Source organism: Pithys albifrons, chromosome Z (assembly GCF_047495875.1).
Source record: "Pithys albifrons albifrons isolate INPA30051 chromosome Z, PitAlb_v1, whole genome shotgun sequence".
NCBI lineage: Eukaryota > Metazoa > Chordata > Aves > Passeriformes > Thamnophilidae > Pithys > Pithys albifrons.
In genome coordinates this window covers 20,764,251-20,784,436 of record NC_092497.1, presented here as the reverse complement: position 1 = coordinate 20,784,436, position 20,186 = coordinate 20,764,251, and the positions used below count along the sequence as shown (strand labels likewise).

Below are 20,186 nucleotides of genomic sequence, written 5' to 3'. Positions count from 1 at the left end.
GATACATTTTCATTAAAACATGGTCCAGTAGGTCTGTTCTTTAATTAATATTTATATAAAAATAAATTTTACTCTTTTGGGTTTTTTTCCAGTGTGTAACTAGATATGTTAAACTGGAAATGCTGATTTTTTTCCTCATGGAATAGTTTTCCTTCAAGGCTTTATTCTAGTCCCTGGTTAGCCTACCTCATGATACTGCCATTTCTCTGCTTCATCTTCCCTCAATTCCTGACTCTTAAGATAAGCATTTTGTCTAACTCACATAATGGTTATTTGATATTGCTGGAAGTTAGATCTCTGCTTTTTATTACAGTGAAGACTGCTCATGCTTCTAGTCTATAATAAAATCAGTTGACAGGCTTTCAATTAATTTTATGAGCATGCTTGACAGTATTCATGACATTTTTTTCTTTTGACGGGAGGAGGAAGAGGGGCAGGCATATGCCAAAATAATGTATCTGGGGACATAGAACATCTACACTGAGAAATTTAACCCATTAACCCACTGAAGAAAAGATACAGTTGCCTGTTCATGCGACTGATGTTACTTTATAATGACAGAGTTTACTTCTCCTGTTAAAAGGGTTTGTCCTGATGTTATATATACATTACACAGTACCTCTTTGAAAACATAACAAACCCACTCAATACTAGTAAAGCAAAATGTCAGGGTAATGGCTCTTGTTGGCTTAGTTCTAATATGTTTAAGAACAACAGCAATAAAACTTTTGATCTGTGGACTAATGTTTTCATCTTCCATAATAACCTTTGAAGCACAGTGCAGCCTAAAACATGATTCAAAGGGCCACTAAAATAAATGTTAATGATCTTAATGATGTCATTGATTTCTTGATCCCAAACAGGTCAGTTTGACTAGTTTTGTAAAGTCACTGCAGCTATTTGAAGACCATGAGTTGAAAGTGACACAAGATGGCAGTATTTCATAGCATAAGAGTACATAGCTCTCGTTATACGGACTGTATTATTTGAAAGAAATGATTGAATTATTATAGAATTGCCAGTGGTTTTTAATAGATAAAAAAAGAATAATAGACTTACAGAGGGGGGTATGTTTGTTAGAGACAGGTATAAAAATTTTAATGTATTATACCTTTATTTTGTCTGCTGCTGAATACCAGTGCTGTGTGTACCATTCTTCCTATCAAAAAGGCATGGAAGCAGTTACAGTGTTAGTTATGTGCTAGTAAAGATTTAATCAAGTTATTTTTCTGTCTGTGAATTCACATTTAATTTCCAGTTCTCTGTTAAATATAGCTTAAGATTTTGGTTTTGTAGTTTTACTAATATCTGGGCGTTAGTCTATATTTGGTCAGTGTAAGTTTTTACATAGTAATTAAATGTTATCTATAAAATTTTAGAAAAATCTATAAAACCATATTGGACAATAATTTCTTCATTCTGTGGTCCTGTTCAGTATTGAGTTAAATTTGTAAGAACATTGTTATCAAATTTCACGTATGACGCAGTACAGTTAAAACTTGTCTACATAATGGGGCTGACACCTGATAGCAATGTCATTCTTAATGTAAGTTGACCTTTCCATTGCTGATCTACTCTATTCCTGTCAGCATCACAATGTTCTCCTTATAATCCTCATCAGGAGTTGTGGTTTCAGTGCTAAGTACAAAGAGGATTCTCTCCATTGTAACAGAAGTCTGTTTTTGCAGGATTTCTGATTTTGCTGCAAGACAGAAAACAGTATTTGCCTTTCACACCTGGTCATACAATTGCAGTCAGACACCCTTTACACCACTGAAAACCAGGACACTGTGTGTGCTTCAAAAGGAAATTGTTATTCACAAATTAAAGCTGGATCCTAAGACAAAGAGGAAAAATATATTACAACAATGAAAATTGTATGAAAGCAATGTTCTGATACTAAGAACCAGAACTAAGTCTCTCCTAAAATGTTGATTCTTTGTTTCTGTGGAATGAATAGGAAGTATGGTTATAACTGAAAAGATTGTTGTTGTTGCTGTAAAGCAAAACTTTAAATGACTATTAGCCTATCACCAGTTACTATAGTTATTTCTCCACTCAGAGTTGAACATGATTATAAAATTTTTGTCTTTTAGAATAGACAAAATTAGTTATTTTAATTAAAAGTGCAAAAAAGTGTAAAGTTCATGTTTGATTGACAGAAGTGTCAATTGCATCATGCCATGCAAATAAATATACTTTAAAAATTAAATTTAATAGCTTCACGCATTGACCAAATAAATGTAAGTAGTTTTGCCTTTTTATCCTTTGTAAATTCTCCTTGAATATCTTTCACCACCTGTGAATAGAAAAGCAGCATTTCCTTAGCTCAAGTAGTGGTCATAATATGATGAAATACTAAAATGAGATAATTTCATTTAACAGATACTAGTAGGTGTCATAATTTCATTTCAGCTTATGTACATATCTTAAATGTTTGACTTGTCCTTCTGTAAACTATAAGCTAACATATATAGGACTTTCCTAATAGCATTTGTAAGCTGGTTGTGATAAACTGGCTTGGGGGTGTGGAAGAGAAGGAAGAAACCAAACCTCTTTACGATATTTAATTGTAACATTTGCTGTTTAGCTTAAGAGGTAAAAGTTTGGAATCTTGAATTTGTTATGGGGACTACAAAGACAAACACTGTAGATCCTTGAAAAAAACCAGACAAGGTTATTCAGCAGTCCTCTTTTCTCTCCACCTCCCTGAAAGTTCAGGAATAAGCAACGAAAAGAATAACCAAACAAAAGGAGCACACATCTGACGTTTAGGCCCTCCTCCAGCACTTTTTATGTACATAGCCAGAAGTCACTCAAGCAGCTGCAGCACATTAGTTACGACAGTTTAACAGGCAGCTTTACAGCTCTGATAAAGGCTGTGCTAAAGCAATTTCTTCCTCCTGTGCTCACTTGCTAAGATAGCTAATAAGTGATCTTTGGCAGAAGGGCTGTGACAGAAGTGGTAATGTTTAATCAGTTTCTGTGGAGGAGTTAGCTAGCTTTTTCCTTTGTAGATCATTATCTATAGAGAGACGTTGAGAGCAGGCAACACCATGTTGAAAACAGAATAGGCTGAAGTGGAGCAGGATCTCTGAGTAGTTCTAGGGAACTGATTTAGAAAGTAAACATTTTAAGCATTAAGCCAATATTCAATAGTATTAGACCTTAATAACAAACTTACTTGGGGAACATGGCTCAGCAGACAAGTCCAGACAATTTACCTATTCCTGAAGTGGATAATACACATTGTCAAAATCCAGTGTTAAATGAAGATCTTGTGAAGACCCTGAGAGAAAACCTGTTGCAGCATGAAAAGTCCAGGACAACTCAAAAATCTTCACCTGCTTCTCCTCGGCTGTGTCCAGTTATTTCTCCTCGAAACTCACCAAGACTCTTGCGCAGGATGTTTTTAAATAGCAGCATACCAAAACAGCGGCGTTTCACTGTGGCACATACCTGGTAAGCACTGAGGTGATTGTCATGAACTGGCGGATTAACTCTTTTCCATGGAACATTTATGTTCTCAATATCAGGCCTTTTGTTTCTTGGTTTGATCTCTGCAGTAATCCCTATGGTTGAAAGAGACAGTTCTAATTCATGACAACTTAGTTGCAGACCTGAAGTTTAAAATTATATTTTTTAAAAAATTAAGAAAACATATAATTCCTCGTACAAAAGCTACCAAATTTCCTATGATTTCCTAGGTAGTAATCCCTTTCCACCCCTTCCCCCCAGAATAAAAAGAGTACTTTTCTCATTCTCTGCTGTTCAGGCCAGAGTGAGCTGGCAATTTTTTATTTAATGTATATTTTAAACCTATTTTATTTATTTATTGAAAATTTCTTACCCACTGCCCTAGAGCAGAATAGCATTAATTTATTTCTCTTTCAACAGTGCTCAAATTAAGAACGATGTGATAAAGAAGAATGATGGGAATAGATATTGCATGTGAAACACTGTTAATTTTTAAAGCAGTAAACAGAGGTCAGGGAGCCCCTTGTTAAATGATTCACTAGCACTAATTTTTTGGTTACTTGATAATTTCTTAGACATGTGTTTTGATCAATATTCTTGCTTTTGTAAAACAGCAATACTATTTCATTACTTACTTTATTTTTAAAAAAAATATTGCATATGAGATTATTGTAACTCAATAATACTTTACAGTTTGCTTTGATGGTCTTGAGATCTTAATGTTCCTGTTTCTTTTCTTTTGAGATTTTTTTCTCCCATTATTTTTACAATAAAAAGATAATATAAAGACAAGAGAGTAAAGAAACATGTTTAAAGAAGATAAATCATGCATTCTAAGCAGAAAAAGAACAGGCTGTTAATTTCTCTTAATTTGTCTGAAATCAGATCTATCGCTAGGTGCACTGCACATTGTATACATGTGTGCCTAAATCTTTACTTTGTATGTATTTATATAGTATTTCATTCATAAAATAATAACCTTCAAAAGAATGTGAAAAAACACATGCCTTTATACTTTAAGAACATTTGTTTTGAAATCCAGGTACCTAGTCAGATATTGCATGTATAAAATGGAGAACTGAAGCAAATTAGGATATTTCATGCTCCTTTAATGATTATGCATAAATCCCAAAAACATTAAGTATCTCTAACAGCTGATCTGTGTTAAATATTTTATAAAATATTCTATATATAAGAATGTGCAGGATAAAAATGTAATTCAGGCAGACATGTTTTACAATGTGAGATAAAAATAAATAAGAATTTGTGAAAGTTTACAGAGGGATATTATGAATGTGCAGGCAGCTGAATATGAAAGAGAATGAATATTAGAAGGGACAGATAAGAACTGAACAAACATATTTGGGGAACATGAATAGATGAAGGCCTGCAGAATAATAGAATTGGACTTTTGTTTAAATGCACTTCCTCTAGTGAGCTTTTGAAAGTTTAGAGTTCATATAAACTGACTTTTTCACCATCTTTTAGAGTTAGGAAACATTTGAGATTTTCTAATATGTGAAATATTAGACCTACAAAATTCTGTTGATCACTTCGTAGTTATTGTTCAATGTTTTATGAAATGGACTTACCATAGGAATGATTTTTTTTCTGGCAAGTACAGAAGTAGACAGTGAAGCACTGAGCTAGAATAAATTACCTAAGAACCTGCAAAGAACAGTATTTCAGAAGGGACAAAGCAATTATACACGTGATCACACTTACAGGCATATGAAAGGCTTACAAAATTTATTTGTTGCCAAATCATATCAAGTCTGTAGTTATTGATGTGTCCTCATTTGGTTATTTAGAAAATTGAGATGCTGTGTGGTTTCTATATGCTTTGGCTACATAGGCAGTATAGTAGTTTCAATTTCATATGCATACAATCCATTTTAGACAGCACATGGGAAAATGGTGCATTTGAAGATGGAATAGTTGTAGGCTTACTCCAAAATGTATTTTGGAGAATCCATTCTGGGCCTCGTTTGGCCCACCATAGTTATGGCCTTCTTTGTGTGGTCTATTTTTCTTGTATTTCTGGTGTAATCTGTTTTGTAATTTAACAACAGTTGTCGAATTCATGTAGACTATTTCATTTTTTAGTCCATTGCTCACACATGCATGAAAAATTTTAATAAGATAACCCTACTTAAACCACCAACAAATTGTTAAGCCATTCTGACTTTGCAAAATTTATTAGTTTGTCATAAATTTCTTGTAATTAGAAGATCATGCATATAGGTAGCAGAAGAAATGTAAACCCTAAAGATATTGTTGCTGTGTGTTACGTGATGCCAAACACAGCTACCACAGATCCAGTGTACCAATAAAACTAATTTAGATGTACTTAACTCCCTGATTTCAAGGTTCTGAAACAGCATTCAGATACAGCCAAGAAGTAAGCAGGAGATTAATGAACTGGTCTGGCAACTTGGTCCTCCCCCTTTCTTTATTGTAAGGTCCATAGCTCTCCTTCTGCAATGGCTTCAGTTGGAGAACTTTGGAAACCAAAATGCGTATTCTTTATTATGTGACTCTTATCCTTTCATATGAATAATTAGGCTATCATTTTAGTAATTTTGTGAGTCCTTTTCTACTTCCTTTTCCTTTTTAACCTTTCCCAGATGTAACTCCGAATTCATTCAAACACTTTAAATATAAACTACTATTTCTAGGATTTTAGACAGGAAAAAGTGCATAAGAGTTGAAATAGAAGGGGTTAAGGGACAGAGATACATAAGATCTTGTTTTTGCTGGAGAAATTTCTGAACAGCTTCAGAGAATGTTACAGCTAGTACTGCCTAAAACTGTAAAATTAAAACTAGTAATTTTGAACTTTTAGCCTGAATCCCTCTCAGTCTGTAAACAATACTGGTCTATAGTCTGCTGGAAATCACCATGACAACTGAAAAAACCCAAGTGCTTGAAAGTTTTGTGGGCCAGAATTCAAATAAACATCACCCAAAGCCAATTCCATTTACTCAGAAATCTGTATGATATTGTATTACTGTAAAATATTCATAATTCTTTAAGATCTCTCCAACCCAGCAACACATATTAAAGCTGAAAATGGAAAAGATGAATTAAGATCTCTTGTATGCCCTTTGTAAGTTCAGTTTCTCAATTGTCTTGGATTGCTTTTCATATGCCTTTTCTAAGCTCCCTATTATGCCAGTGCATTTTGGCAGGAGAGCTCTCTAGGGTGGAATCATACATGCTGGATTTGTGAGAAGAGAGGGCTTTTGGATACAGAGAGACTGTCAGTTCCCAGTTGTGTGCACAGACAGTGTGTGTGTGATCTCTCACGCATACACTGTCCAAAGGTCTGTGGAAGAATGTTTAGAGACTTTTAAATCATGCACTTTTAGTTACCTCATGTGGGAATTCAGTTATCTATTTTCCATGAAAAATTCCTTTCTGAAGCACAGGGAGGAAAAGTAAGAATCATAAATATTTGGAGCAGCATTAGTGGAAGATAACTAAATTTTATCTGTTTAGTTGGAAGGATGAAGTCATGGCAGACATGTGCTGATTTTTTTGATCTTAGTTTCCTACCTTAATATTTCCCAGTGAAGACAAAATGATCAGTTGTTTTTTCTGTATTGTATATAACTTTGGACGGTATATTTGCTGCCTTTATAATTTGTGTATATGTGTGTTCAGATTCAGCAAATAGTGATAAAAGACTTTATTTTTATATAAAGTAGGTTTGTGATTCATTGGTCCATTCTGAGTGTTCCCCATTGGTATTTGTCTTCTCTCCAACTCTTATAGGGTTCATTTCTTACTTTTGTTGTTGTTTAATATTTCTGCTCTTTTGACTTTTTTTTTTTTTAAACTTGTGCCCCCAAACTAGATCATTTACTAGAGTTACTGCCTTTAAAAATGCAAGTATGTGCTGGGTTATATGAGTACTTTCATCTGAATTTAGCCAACCCTTTACTCCACCCATAGTAAACATTTTACAATGACTTTGGCATTCAGATATGAAAATGATAGATGCCTTAGAAATAGTTGAGATAGATATGGGCAAGGTGTGCCATTTTAAATTTCAGGAATGTAACTGACATAAGAGTACTGATAAAGTCAGATTTGTCTTTATTGCACAGTATCTTTTCATGCACTTTTACTGCTAATTGCAAAAACCAACAAAACCTCAAGTGTTAGTTATAGGGAGATTGCAGAATGGCAACATATTTAACTTGTTGTGATTCTACATTGCCTAGTTCAATACATTTATGCTGAACCATGTAACTAGAATGAAGCTACACCACATTGAATCCATATACTTTTCTCACTACAGTTTTCTTCCAATTTTCATTATAAATTTTCCTAAAAGATTTTTAAAGCCTATGTTTTCCTTTCCTTCACTAATCAGTGCTTTTCAGAGAAGTAAAGTAAATAAAATTGATGTTTGAAAAGAATTTCATAAAGATGATCCATTAAAACAGATAACTATCTGAGGAAATAGGATAGTAACTAGTTCAAGAAGCCAAATGCATTCTAGGCTGCATCAAAAGCAGCATGGCATCAGGTCGAGGGAGATGATTCTGTCCCTGTACTCCATGCTGGTGAGATCACACCTGGACTACTGCATCCAGCTCTGGTGTCCTCAGCATGGGAAAGGCATGGACCAGTTGGAGCAGGTCCAGAGAAGGGCCAAAAAAATGACCAGAGGAATGGAACGCCTCTTCTGTGAGGAAACGCTGAGAGAGTTGGGGTTTTTCAATGTGAAGATGAGGCTTCCTGTAAAGTTTAAGAAGAGAAGTTTACTTGGGTAAATGATGTTTAACATCAAATCAATAAGTTTACATAAAATTACATCAACTAAGTTAGCAAGACAAAGGTCTGGATTCCATACCTAGGACACGGCAACTCTACTTGTATGTACAGAACAGGGAATGAGAGGCTGGAGAGCAACTTTGTGAAAAGACTTGGGAGTCCTGGTTGTTGGCAAGTTGAATATGAGTCAGCAGTGCCCTGGCAGCCAGGAGGGCCAATCATGTCCTGGGGGGCATCAGGCACAGCATCACCAGTCTGTTGAGGGAGGGGATTTGTCTCACTCTGCTCTGCACTGGAGTGGCCTCACCTTGAACATTGTGTGCAGTTTTAGGCACCACAATATAGAAAGACATTAAGCTGTTAGAGAGTGTCCAAAAGAGAGCAACAAAGATGGTGAAGCATCTGGAGAGGAAGCCGTATGAAGAGTGGCTGAGGGCACTTGATCTGTTCAGGCTGGAGAAGAGGAGACTGAGGGGAAACCTCATTGCAGTTACAACTTCCTTGTGAGGGGAAGAGGAGGGGCAGACACTGATCTCTTCTCTTTGGTGACCAGTGATAGGACTGGAGGAAATGGCATGGCCCTGAGTCAGAGGAGGTTTAGGTTAGGTATCAGGTAAAGGTTCTTCACCCAGAGGGTGGTTGGGCACTGGAACTGGGTCCCCAGGGAAGTGGTCACAGCACAAAGCCTGACAGAGTTCTAAAAGCATTTGGATGATACTCTTGGACTTGTGTTATTATTTTTGGGTATGGTCCTGTGCAGGGCCAGGAGGTGGACTCATTGTCCCTTTTGGGTCCCTTCCAACTCAGCGTATTCTACAACTATATGAAGATAAGGTGTACATTTTCATATGTGACCTTATAAGAAAATATCCAAGTTTCTTCTAATACTACCTTCTTTTTCCCACATAAGCTTTATTCACACTTTCTAAATCAGGTGACCAAATATTGCATACAGTTTTAGTCAAGGTAACAACTAGCGTATTACAGTGGACTCTCATATTGTTTTTGAGACTTTTCAGAAAGGATTATCATACTCCTTTTATGTAACAGTATGTGATCCTCTTCATATAAAATAAAAAAATATTCATAACAGATGCATAAATAATTCCCAGGAAACAGTTTAAATAACAGTGTTGTCACAGAGACATACTGCAATTGTGAGGTAACCCAACCCACATATCCACTCGTTTGTTGAAATTCTGTAATATAAGGAGGCACATGCTTGTGTGGATTCTTGTATACAACTAGGCAATAGGCTTGCAAAGAAAATATTTTTATTTGATGGGATCTCTGCATATATATGCATAGGTTAATGGGGTGGAAGCAAGGAATAACCTAGGGGAGCAGGTTGCTGTCCAGTATTTACAGAATTGTTAGCAATAAACTGAAAATGCTGCACAGTGGTGTTAACCACTCATAAGCTAATTTTTACCACAGAGAAATAATACTGCTTCTCCACTACTCAAAACTGAAAAGAGACAGATGAGGACAAAGTTCATCTTCCCATAAGGAAAGAAGAGGCGAAGATGCATTTTCTTGAATGTGTTGGAGCAGAGCTCCTAGAATCAAATAATCAAATACTGTAAGTGTTAAGATTTTTTTTGTACAAGGACAAGTAACTGAGTAAGGAAAAACAAAGTGAAGGCAAAAAAATTATAAATTTGTCTAGCTAGATTTGCTAGTATAGGATTTGTCTGTTATAGAAATACCTATTTAATCTCTCATTTTCTTCTAAAATAAAGTGTATCTCATTTTCCCTGAGCCTTTTTCTCTTGTGCATGGTCTGTTTGCCTTGTGAATTTGGTGTTTCTTCATACGTTTTAATTACTGAAGTGCTTTACTTGGACCATGCTATTTTCTTATCTATTGTCTTTAATGACATCTCCTGTGTTGGATATAATTTGAGAAATTCTAAATAATTTAGCAGAAATGAAACAGAGTTCCTGTAATTATACTTTTGTTCAGTAGTTACCTCAGAAGCAAAACCTGCTTTTCTAGAGTCTTCACATTTACAAAGTCATCTTATATCTTACTCTAATTGTATCACAAGTTATACATGACTACAAAGACTTTAACTGTTGTACCTTTCAGGACTGATAAATTACCCATCTTTTAGAAGGTTTATATTTTTTCTTTTTTTTCCCTGTACTTTATGCTGCATGGTTTTGTTACCTTACATCTTGCAAAGCTGGTTATACTCAAGGAGTCTTCCACATTCCTTCTTGTTGGACCACTGACTCCATTTTGCAAATTTGCTATCTTTAGCTTCCCATGAATATATTGCTAATTCATTTTTGACTTCCTAAAACAAGCTATTTGTTCTTTACCCATCCTGTTCAAGGTTGTCTGTTTCTTTTCTGCAGATTTTTTTACCTCTTGTGATATTTCTTTTCTAATTCATGACCTCTTTGGGTTTTTATTCTTCTGTTTCATTTAGCACCACATATGACTTTTTCCACTGGTGGTCAAGGACAATACTGATCTTGAAACTTGCAAGAATTCATTCCAACAATAGACAAAATTTAAGTGTGAAAGAGTGTGGGCATAGGAGTCTCAGAATCTCTGTCTGTCAAGCCACTAGTCCTTTAAAGACCATCTTTTGAGTGGAACCAGCAAGTTATACTCTGTCAATGGGCAGAGTACTGTCAGACTGCTGCTTCATTCACAAAAACATTGAAATATTTGGTATAAGAAGGCTTATTTCTTTCCTGATCTCTTGGAATTCTAGTCTTAGTACTGGTATTGAGCTGGGACAACTTAGGCTGTATCTGCAGTACATTATTGTTCTCTGTTGTGGTGGAATTCACTGCCTGACCTTTTCTTTCATTCATTTCCATCTAATGTTTGATCTTGGTCCTTAGATATTCTTGGTAATGTCATCTGTCGTCACTGCAGAGTTTTAGGGAATAATCTTGAAAAAAACTCTACTGCTTTATACTACTGCTTTATACTGTCAGACAGGGCATGACAGTACTTGGCTACCACTTCATACCAGCAGAGGATTTTGTTCTGGTAGTTGTATATTCCCCTTTTAGCAAATACTCAGTATCTTCTATCTTTTCTTTTCAATAGCTTACTTTTACTAAACCTCTGCACTCAATTATTTAAAAAAGAACATGTACAGAATTAATAAAGGAAAATAGTAGAAGTTTTCATGCACAAAGTGAAATTTAAGACAAGGAGAAACATGCTCTCACTTATGTTTTTACAAATAAACACCTGTGGACATGTTATGATACTTTAATTATGACCTGTTTTCTTCTTAGATTTTATTTTTCTTAGCAATCAGACCTCTTCTTATTATAACAGAACTTATCAGTTAGAATATCACTGTGACAAGTGCTCCATAGGTATACTCTGATAGAGAGATCTGTTATTGTAGTCACAGACTTTTATTGTTCAAATAGGCTTGGAATAAGGTGTAATAAAGTATAAGAATGAATAACACACAATTAAATAGATTATCTTTATGGGACAGACTATGACTAGAATATCCAGGAACCTTCAGAGTGCATACTGTGATGATCTAATTTGTTTGTGGGATTATCTCTTGATAGCATTACTTTGTTAATTTAAAAAAAATAGTTGTGAATTAATTAATTGAACATGTGAACTGTGGATTTTGTGTATATGCATGGGTTTTTAGTGGTGTATGTTTTGTTTGGCTTCTGTGATAAATCTATATCTGCTGAACTTTACAAATAGTCTCCAGAATAAGTAAGAGTGTGCTAGATATTTCACAAAGTGTTTCAAGAATATCTGCCCATACATTAACTTTGCCTCCCTAAAATAGAATAAAGCAGTTAATAATTTTATTGAGAATAAATTTCGTCATTTTTTTCATATTCATAAAAAAAAAAAACATAATTCGACATTAAATAAGCAGGCATTTCTGATGCACATTTCAATGTTTTAAGAGTTTTCCAGTTATATTCAGATAAATAATTGATTTAGTTGATCTTTACTATAAATATAATTTTGTGTTATAGAAGACACATGCAAACACAGGTAACATCTATTATTTTCTTTTGGGGATGGCACAGTTCACTGAATGATGAATCGGACAAGCTAGCTCCTGTATTTCCAGTCTTGTTGTACAACTGTAAGAACCTTTAAAATCAGCTGTAGGTTCATAAGCGCAATGATGAGCAATAAAATTGAAGTTATTTTAAAATATTTTCCTCTTGGACATCCTCATTATTATGCACATTCACAGGATAAAGATTAAATTCTCCAAAGGTGTTAATTACAATCATAGCAGGTAGTACATTACAGAATAAAACAAAAAAACAAAAAACAAACGAACAAAAAACCCCCAAACTTGTGTAAAATGCATGCTGCCATGGGAAATAGACTAGACCATGTAATTAAATGCAGAAATCCAGGAAGATCACTTAAAATATTCATTAAAATGCCTAAGAAATGACGCACAATGACTCTATTTCCCACATAAAAATAATTTACCACAGAAGAAATATCTGAAACTATGTTCATCATTTGTTTCCAAGAAACTCAATGTATGTTTCAGAATGTTAAGTTAGATACACCAGCTACAAGGTGATTATTTTAAGAATAATTTTGTGCCTAAATGCTTCTTGCTTCTTGTGATAGTTGCTCTCTGGAGACTTCTATGTTGTTCTCTTGTGAATGTGCTGCAGGAGACATGCTTCACTTGTTGGAAAGAAGACTCAATATACCTAATAGAAATGATAAGTTTCAGTGTTAGATGTGAGTGTATTTTAACAAGATTCAATGGCAAGGTACACCTGACTATTTTCTGCATAGAGGACAGGGTCAGACAGAACTGTCAGGGAAGCCCTCCTTTTGGGTGAGCACATCCAGACAGGACCCCCTTGCTTTCTAAACTCTTTAGAGAGGAATTCAGGTGCTGCTGGATCCAGTCCTGGGCCCAGACATGTACAACAGTTTATGTCTGAAGGTTTATATGTGTGCAACCAATCCTTTGTATCACTTAGGTAAGACATTGACGTTTACTTTGCAGTTAATCACTGACTGGGAATGTGCTGCAGCAAGGAATCTCTCCTCAAGGCATAACCTTGTAGACAGTCCTGCTCAGGGAAAAATCCTGGCATGTAATCATTGACCTCACAGGCCCTGGGTTGCCCACTATTTATGGGAGGAGGTGACAGGTGTCATACTTGCACACCTGCAAGATATCTGGGTCACGGTTGCAGATCTGGCTTCTGTACTGCCATCTGTCCCCTGAAGCCCAGTGTAAGTTGGATGCAGCCTTCACAACCCAAGCTGGTGGTTATGGCTTAAACTAGGGGTGGTGATGGGGGCAACACACTGCCACAGGGTTGACTATATTTGTCAGCAGTGATATATGAGGCAGATGTGTCAGAGGAGCTGTTGTAGCCAGAGTTACACACCAGTTGGTGCTATCTGATGGTACCAATATACTATATTACTTGACAGCTGTGACAATATCAAACTTCTGGCATTTTGTCAACGGTAGCTTGCCAAGAGAAACAATATTAAGTATGTGTTGGGGGTAGGGGACTGGACTATGAGAAAAATGAAATCCCATCATATGATTATTACAAGCAATATAAAAAGTAACAGTAAGGCTTAATCATATTGAGTTCAAGATTGGACTGAATTGTTCAGTGTGTAAAAAACCCATATCAACAGAAAAAAACCCAGATTTTTAAGCATGATATTCAGGACACAGCTTGTGAAGGATTTTCTAATAAAATATTTCAAAATACTGACTTAGGAAATACATTAATGTTTAAAAGACTTCTAAAAATGTTATCAAACATTTGAATGCACACAATGAAGTATAAATGTTAAAATACATGGAAAAGTTAAGGGCAGGTAAAACATGAAGTTAACTTGATCTATAAAAGCTGTTTGGTAATAATTTTTATGTACTCTTGTGCTATGACCTGAAATTATTCAATAGCTGCTGTTTCCATCCACATCCTTTTGTAACAGAAAGTTATGCTTTAGTTATCATAGAGGGAGTTATACACAAGACAAAAAAGAGTGACTTCAAAATGGAAATTGCCTAATATTATAAAGGCAGTTCTTTCTTTACCAACCACTAGGTTGGCATATGTTAACTTACGCAAGAATTTAAGTTTACAAAACTTGGCTGGAGAGTTTACAAAGCCTACATTAGAAAAGACTAGGGCTTTTCCAGACTTCACTGTAAATATTGTGAAAGACATATTTCAATAGAGGGTTGATATAGTTAACAATGGATACAGTCTTCATTTGTAAAACAAAGTTTTAAATTACATAAAATGTAATTTAATCTTTTTAAGGTTGCTTAAGTCTTGGACTAAGTTTACTTTATATAGATTTCACAAAGGTAACTAATAGCTTTTGAATATTTAATTCCATCCACACAATAACTTCACAGCAGAAGCTCACAATTTAATAATTTCTTTCACAAAGAATTGGTCTGCTTTAAGGCATATTGTTCAGAGAAGAAATTTAAGATGAACAGCTGGAAGTATCAAGGCTAGCTAGTTCGGGGCACTTGAGTGCAGTCGAAGTGACATGGAGGAGAGCAAGGGGCAAATCTCTACCACTAAGTAGTAGAGCCTTGTCAGCAATGCTAAGATTTGAGTCTCAGTAGGGCTGGAGAAAAGCAGGAATTATAATGCTTGGGTGTATATGAAAGTCATCTGCTTGAAAGCCACTAAAATTGTCTGACACACTTTTTGAAGACTGATGATCCCTCAGTATGTTGACAAACAGGTTGCAACGTAGGCCACAGAGAGTATTATCAATGGCCATCTCATTTCAGATGACTTTAACTCTTGGGAAGCTGTTTAACATAATTGTTGTTCACCTGCCTTAATCTGGTCTAATGAGGGAGCAGTAGTGCCTCCTTCTGTAGCAAGGCTTTCTTCTGTGTGCTATTTGTTATCTTAGGCAAAATAATTACTCAGTAGTTCTCTAGAAAACTTCTTATTTGCTTTCCTACTCAACCTGATATAGTTATTACATGATTGCATAGTAACATGAAGGGTTTTGGTACTAATTTGAAGTTATTTTACATTTCAGGAGTTTTGTTATTGCCAAAATAATGGTACTTGAATGTCATTGCAGTTTGAGGTAATGAATAATAAAAATATTCAGTATCATGTTTAGGCTAAAATATTATCTTAAGTCATTCAAAATTAATTTTAGCAATTTGAAAATAAAATTATTGCCACAAAATATAAATTTCTGAGAAATTAATTTTCTTGTGTGTAACTGCAAAAAAAAAAAAAAAGAAAAGTCCAGCTTTTCTATATTAAGACTAATACAGTATTACTTATACTGGTAAGTTATGACTGATTTCTCTAGATAAAATCTTTGGATGACAACTAGGAAACATTTCTGTAAAAACTATTTCTGCTCTACTCATTTATTTGAATTGAGTACTAAATCATAACACCTAGTTGTTAATTATCAACTGCTTAAATTGTTTGGAGGAGGAAAAGAAATCCAATGATGTGACCAACACAATTAGGAGATGAACTTTGTGTAGCTCTTGATTTTTTAATGGGAGTTGTAATGTACAGTTTTGGGAAATATGACATCACAGTTGTGTCAGTATTAGGTCACAGTGGAGAACAAAAAGCTAAACTGCTGTTATGCATCTGTTTTTCTCCCTTGAAAGAAAAGCATTATTTCTGTGTGATTGTTGTGTAGCTCTAGAGAAGGAACTTCTTAGCTGAAAAAGAAGGTTTGTGTGTTAGCAAAATATAAAACCACAACTCTTATTTACAACAATAGCAGACAAATACATGTTATAGTTACTGAGTCTTGTAAGTAAAGTCTTTAGAGGGACACATGACATTGTGGATACTTTGTGAGACTGAGTCAAAATATTCTGAGATTTTAAACCTAGCTCTGCCATTTGTTCCTATTCATTGGAGAGGCGTTTATACTCTATTGTACAACTGTCTAAATATTGGAAATAAAACATCATACTATTTATGTCAGAAATGTTTTGGAAAACATTGAAAAAAGATTGAGAAGTATGAAGTGTTATCATGGCTTACAGATTAAGAAAATGTTCACTTTTCATTGTCTGATTATTAAATATTCATTTATAGTTTCTTCTGGTGTCAACATTCCAGATATTATTAGAATCTAAGAAAACATTGTCTCTGTTTTGAAATTTTGACTATAGCAGAAACTAAACCAACGGCTTTAGGGGATCTTGGCATGTAATTTTAGACTATCCAATGCCCTGTAGCAAAACTCTGGAACATTAATGTGATTATAACCTTCTTGAGACTTCTGCACCTGTAGGCCTATAGGACCCCTGAATTTTGCAGAGCAGTCACTGGAATTGTATAAACGATTCTTTTTATACAGCTCTGAAAACAACACCAATTGTAAAAGAAGGTAAAATAAAAGCTTCTTATTCATATATTGATTATATTGACATGAGAAGCACAAAATACTTTTCTTCTAGTCCAAACTAGGACTTTTTATATGGTGGCAAAGAAATATATGTTAGTTGAAAAGTTCAAGCTAGAGTAATGTAAATATAAATGTAATAAATGTAAATAAATATTGTAATAAAAAATTTAAAAATAATATAAAATTAAAGTGATACTAACCATTTCCGTACCGTGCAAATTTTGGAGGGAGAGATGGGTAAAATGTTATGATAGCTTTCCTTAATGAAATTATATTAAATTATTTTGCAAATGCTATTGCTTTGTCAATAAGCTTTTTCCAAAGCTTAAGCCTGAGAGAATTGTAAATTTTCTTTTTAAATGTAGTTTACATTTCTTTATGTCTTAAATAGAAAAACCCAAACACATGAACAATTATTCTGCCAATGTAGGAAGACAAGCATGCAATAAAATAAACAAATTTTGACAAAAAAATTAAAAAGTCAAATCAGGAATGAAAGACAAGGGAAAACAGAACAGTCAAATACATAAAAGGAGTTAGAGAAAACATATTTACAACTTGAAATATAAGCAAAGGAAATAGTCTCATTAAGTTGAAGTAAGTCTTAACCTGAGAGTATTTCTATCTATACTAAAATTGCATGAATATGTTGATATGTTACTAAACTTTGATATTATTTTTTTTTTGTTTGTTATAGTAAGCCACCCATTCAGAATCTGATCAAACAGTTAAAAAAATAATTTAGTTCAGATTCCATTCAGTATTGGATTCGGTATGATTGTTTCTGACCAGCTTAGCTGCCCAATTGTGGGAGTTCAGTTTCATTTCTGGGGGAGGATAGATGTATAGAATTAACTGAAATACAGCAAAATAAGCCATTCCCTTGCAAAATGATTCTTCTCAGCCACTGAACAGAGAATAAATACTAGAACTGTGAGACTTTATTGTTCTATAAACTGCACTGCTTCCAGTAATTAGAGGCCTCTAATGTCAGAGAAAGACCAGGTCTGAACATGCATAGTGAAGGCGTGGGTGGTATGTTGTCAGAGGAAGTCTGTTGGCTGTTGAGTTTGCTCAGGTCAGAGATCACTTTGCAGTGAAATGTTGCTGCCTGGAGGGTTGATACCTTGTCCATGGCTGTGAGCGGGTCTCCTCCCACAACTGAGTGTGTGCTTGAGGAACAAATAGCCACATTATGTGTGTGTGCTTGAGGAACAAATAGCCTTGATGCAATCACTTAGCATATAACTTATGAAATATGCTATATTTATATCATATATTTATTTAGGGAGAGGAAATAGAAGCTCTGCTTGTTTATTTTTAATATAATTTTATATATTAATATTCAAGCATGTGCTTAGGTAGTATTGTGCAAAATTGACATAAAAGTATGTCACTAAAGAAATGCAGTTTTCAGATATGTAGTAATTGAAAACTATTGCAATTGGGTAGAAGTAAATATTCTACTATGCTGAGTAACCACACAAGTAAATTTGCAGGAAAGATGCAAAAGTAGAGATTTGTTAAAAATTTTAAAAATTCTGGTTTTGTAGTGATCAGACTAGAGGAGTGAATAAGAACATTCAAGAAAGGAAATAAAAATTAATTTTAACTGATCACTAAAAAGGTTATAATTTTTTTCAAAAAAGATCTTAATAACAAGTATTTTAAATTTATTTTTATTACTTCTTTTGGAAGTAAGTTTCACCAAATAAATTAAGACTATTTTAACTCAATATCCCTATTACTGTTTAATATGATTAAAGCAAGCACCTTTAAACTAAATCTTCTATGAAACAACCAATGTTCAAGCCACTAAATGTCCCCTGTCAGAATTCTACCTCTTTATTCTCCAACCCACCCAGAACAAATGAGGAGCAAGTTCAGGGTTTGTAAAGTTACTTGGCTATCATAAAACCACAGAATGGTTTGGGTTGGAAGGGACTTTACAGGTAATCTAATTTTAAACCACCTTCCATGGACAGGGACACCTTCCACTAGCCCAGGGTGCTCAAAGCCCTCTCCAACCTGGTCCTGAAGACTTTCAGGGATGGAACACCCACAGTTTCTCTGGACAACGGGTTCCAGTGCCTCAGCACTCTTACAGTAGAGAATTTCTTTCTAAATATCTTATCTAAACTTACTCTCTTTCAGTTTTAAAACATTCTTCCTTGTCCTGTCACTTCATATTCTTTTAAAAAGTCCCTCGCTCTGTTCATCGTAAGCTCCCATCAGGTACTGAAGGCCACTACTATGTCACACTGAAGCCTTCTCTTTTCCAGGCTGAACAATCCTGATTCTCTTAGCCATTCATCATAGGAGAGGTGATCCATCCCTCTGACCATCTTTGTGACCATTTTCTGGACAATCGCTTGCTTTTAATGTAATTTTAGATGTATAGACATTCACTGAGGGACTTTCTCCAAGGAGTAGTTACACTGGTCCTACAGGCAGACAATATTTCAGAAAAAAGATGTCCTCTGATGATAATTAAAAGGGAAGGAGTAAAAAAAGAAAAAATAAATAAAAAGAAAAGGTTAAAAAGAGAAGGATTGAAACCCATGAGATAGAAGAAATATGTGTATATTTGAACTGCATGATAATTATGAGTTCTAGCACCTTTTGAAACAAAACCCAGCATGTTGCACAGCCATTGCACTTTTCTGTGTTGCCTGGAAACTGAAGTGAAATGTCCCTGTTCATTTGCAACTTGCCCTATCTTTCCCCTCCTGTAGTGTTTGATACGTCAGAACAGAATATGTACTGCGCAGAGCACAGCACTGGAATACCCATTAACTATGTGAGGTTTTTCACAGTGTGATTAGTACTACTATATTTCAGTGCAATACTGATGAAAATATAAGATGTGAATTTTCAGTAATATGGGGCTGTTTCAGTTCTGTTTATGAGCAGTGTGTTTTCAATGAAACATGGAACTAACTCCACCATTTGGCAATCTATTGTCTGATAGATTTCATACTTGGCAGACTTCAGCCAGTTGCTAAAGTAGGAAGTAATTGTCTTGTACTGTTAAATTTTCAATATCTGCAACTTAAAATATTTGTTAAAAATAGTAAAATTAATATTCTTGATGAAAGGCAAGTGAATCCTACACAGTTTAATGAAAAGTAGCTACTTTTTTGCCAAGCACATCCCCCCCCAAAAAAAAACAAAAAAAGAGAAAAAATTAATACATTTAAGATACACAATATAAAACCAAAGTTATGGTTATTGGTCAAGTAATTTGTCAAAGACTCTATCTTTCTGTTGAAACAGCTGTAGAATCGAAGCTCATGTTGTTTGTTAATGAGGTTTCTAAGATGGTTTTTCATAGTCAAAGGCTCTTCAGAATATTTTCATGTCTGGACAAAAAGAATAATTTTCCCCAAGTGTTATTTTTTCTGTCCAGCAAAGTCTGTGAAAAAAAACACAATGCTGGTGTAAGGCATTTTAGATCCTCACATGCCTCTCTAAATAGCCAAAAGTTAATTTTATTTTGCTTTGTACATGATTAACTGTAATTCCCAGTA

General features: G+C 34.7%; 1 protein-coding gene across 2 annotated transcripts in view; it reads left to right on the top strand.

The window, feature by feature from the left end:
* PDE4D (phosphodiesterase 4D) overlaps positions 1-20,186 on the top strand; it is a 387,174-nt gene that overhangs the window by 46,147 nt on the left and 320,841 nt on the right. Inside the window, exon 1 of one of the 2 annotated variants that reach the window (XM_071580003.1) lies at positions 3,060-3,462. The exons of the other annotated variant lie outside the window; for it this stretch is intronic. Coding sequence (XP_071436104.1) covers positions 3,194-3,462 — 269 coding nt within the window. The 5' untranslated portion in view covers positions 3,060-3,193. Of the gene's footprint in view, positions 1-3,059; positions 3,463-20,186 lie in introns of those variants that run through there. 2 annotated transcript variants of the gene reach the window in all.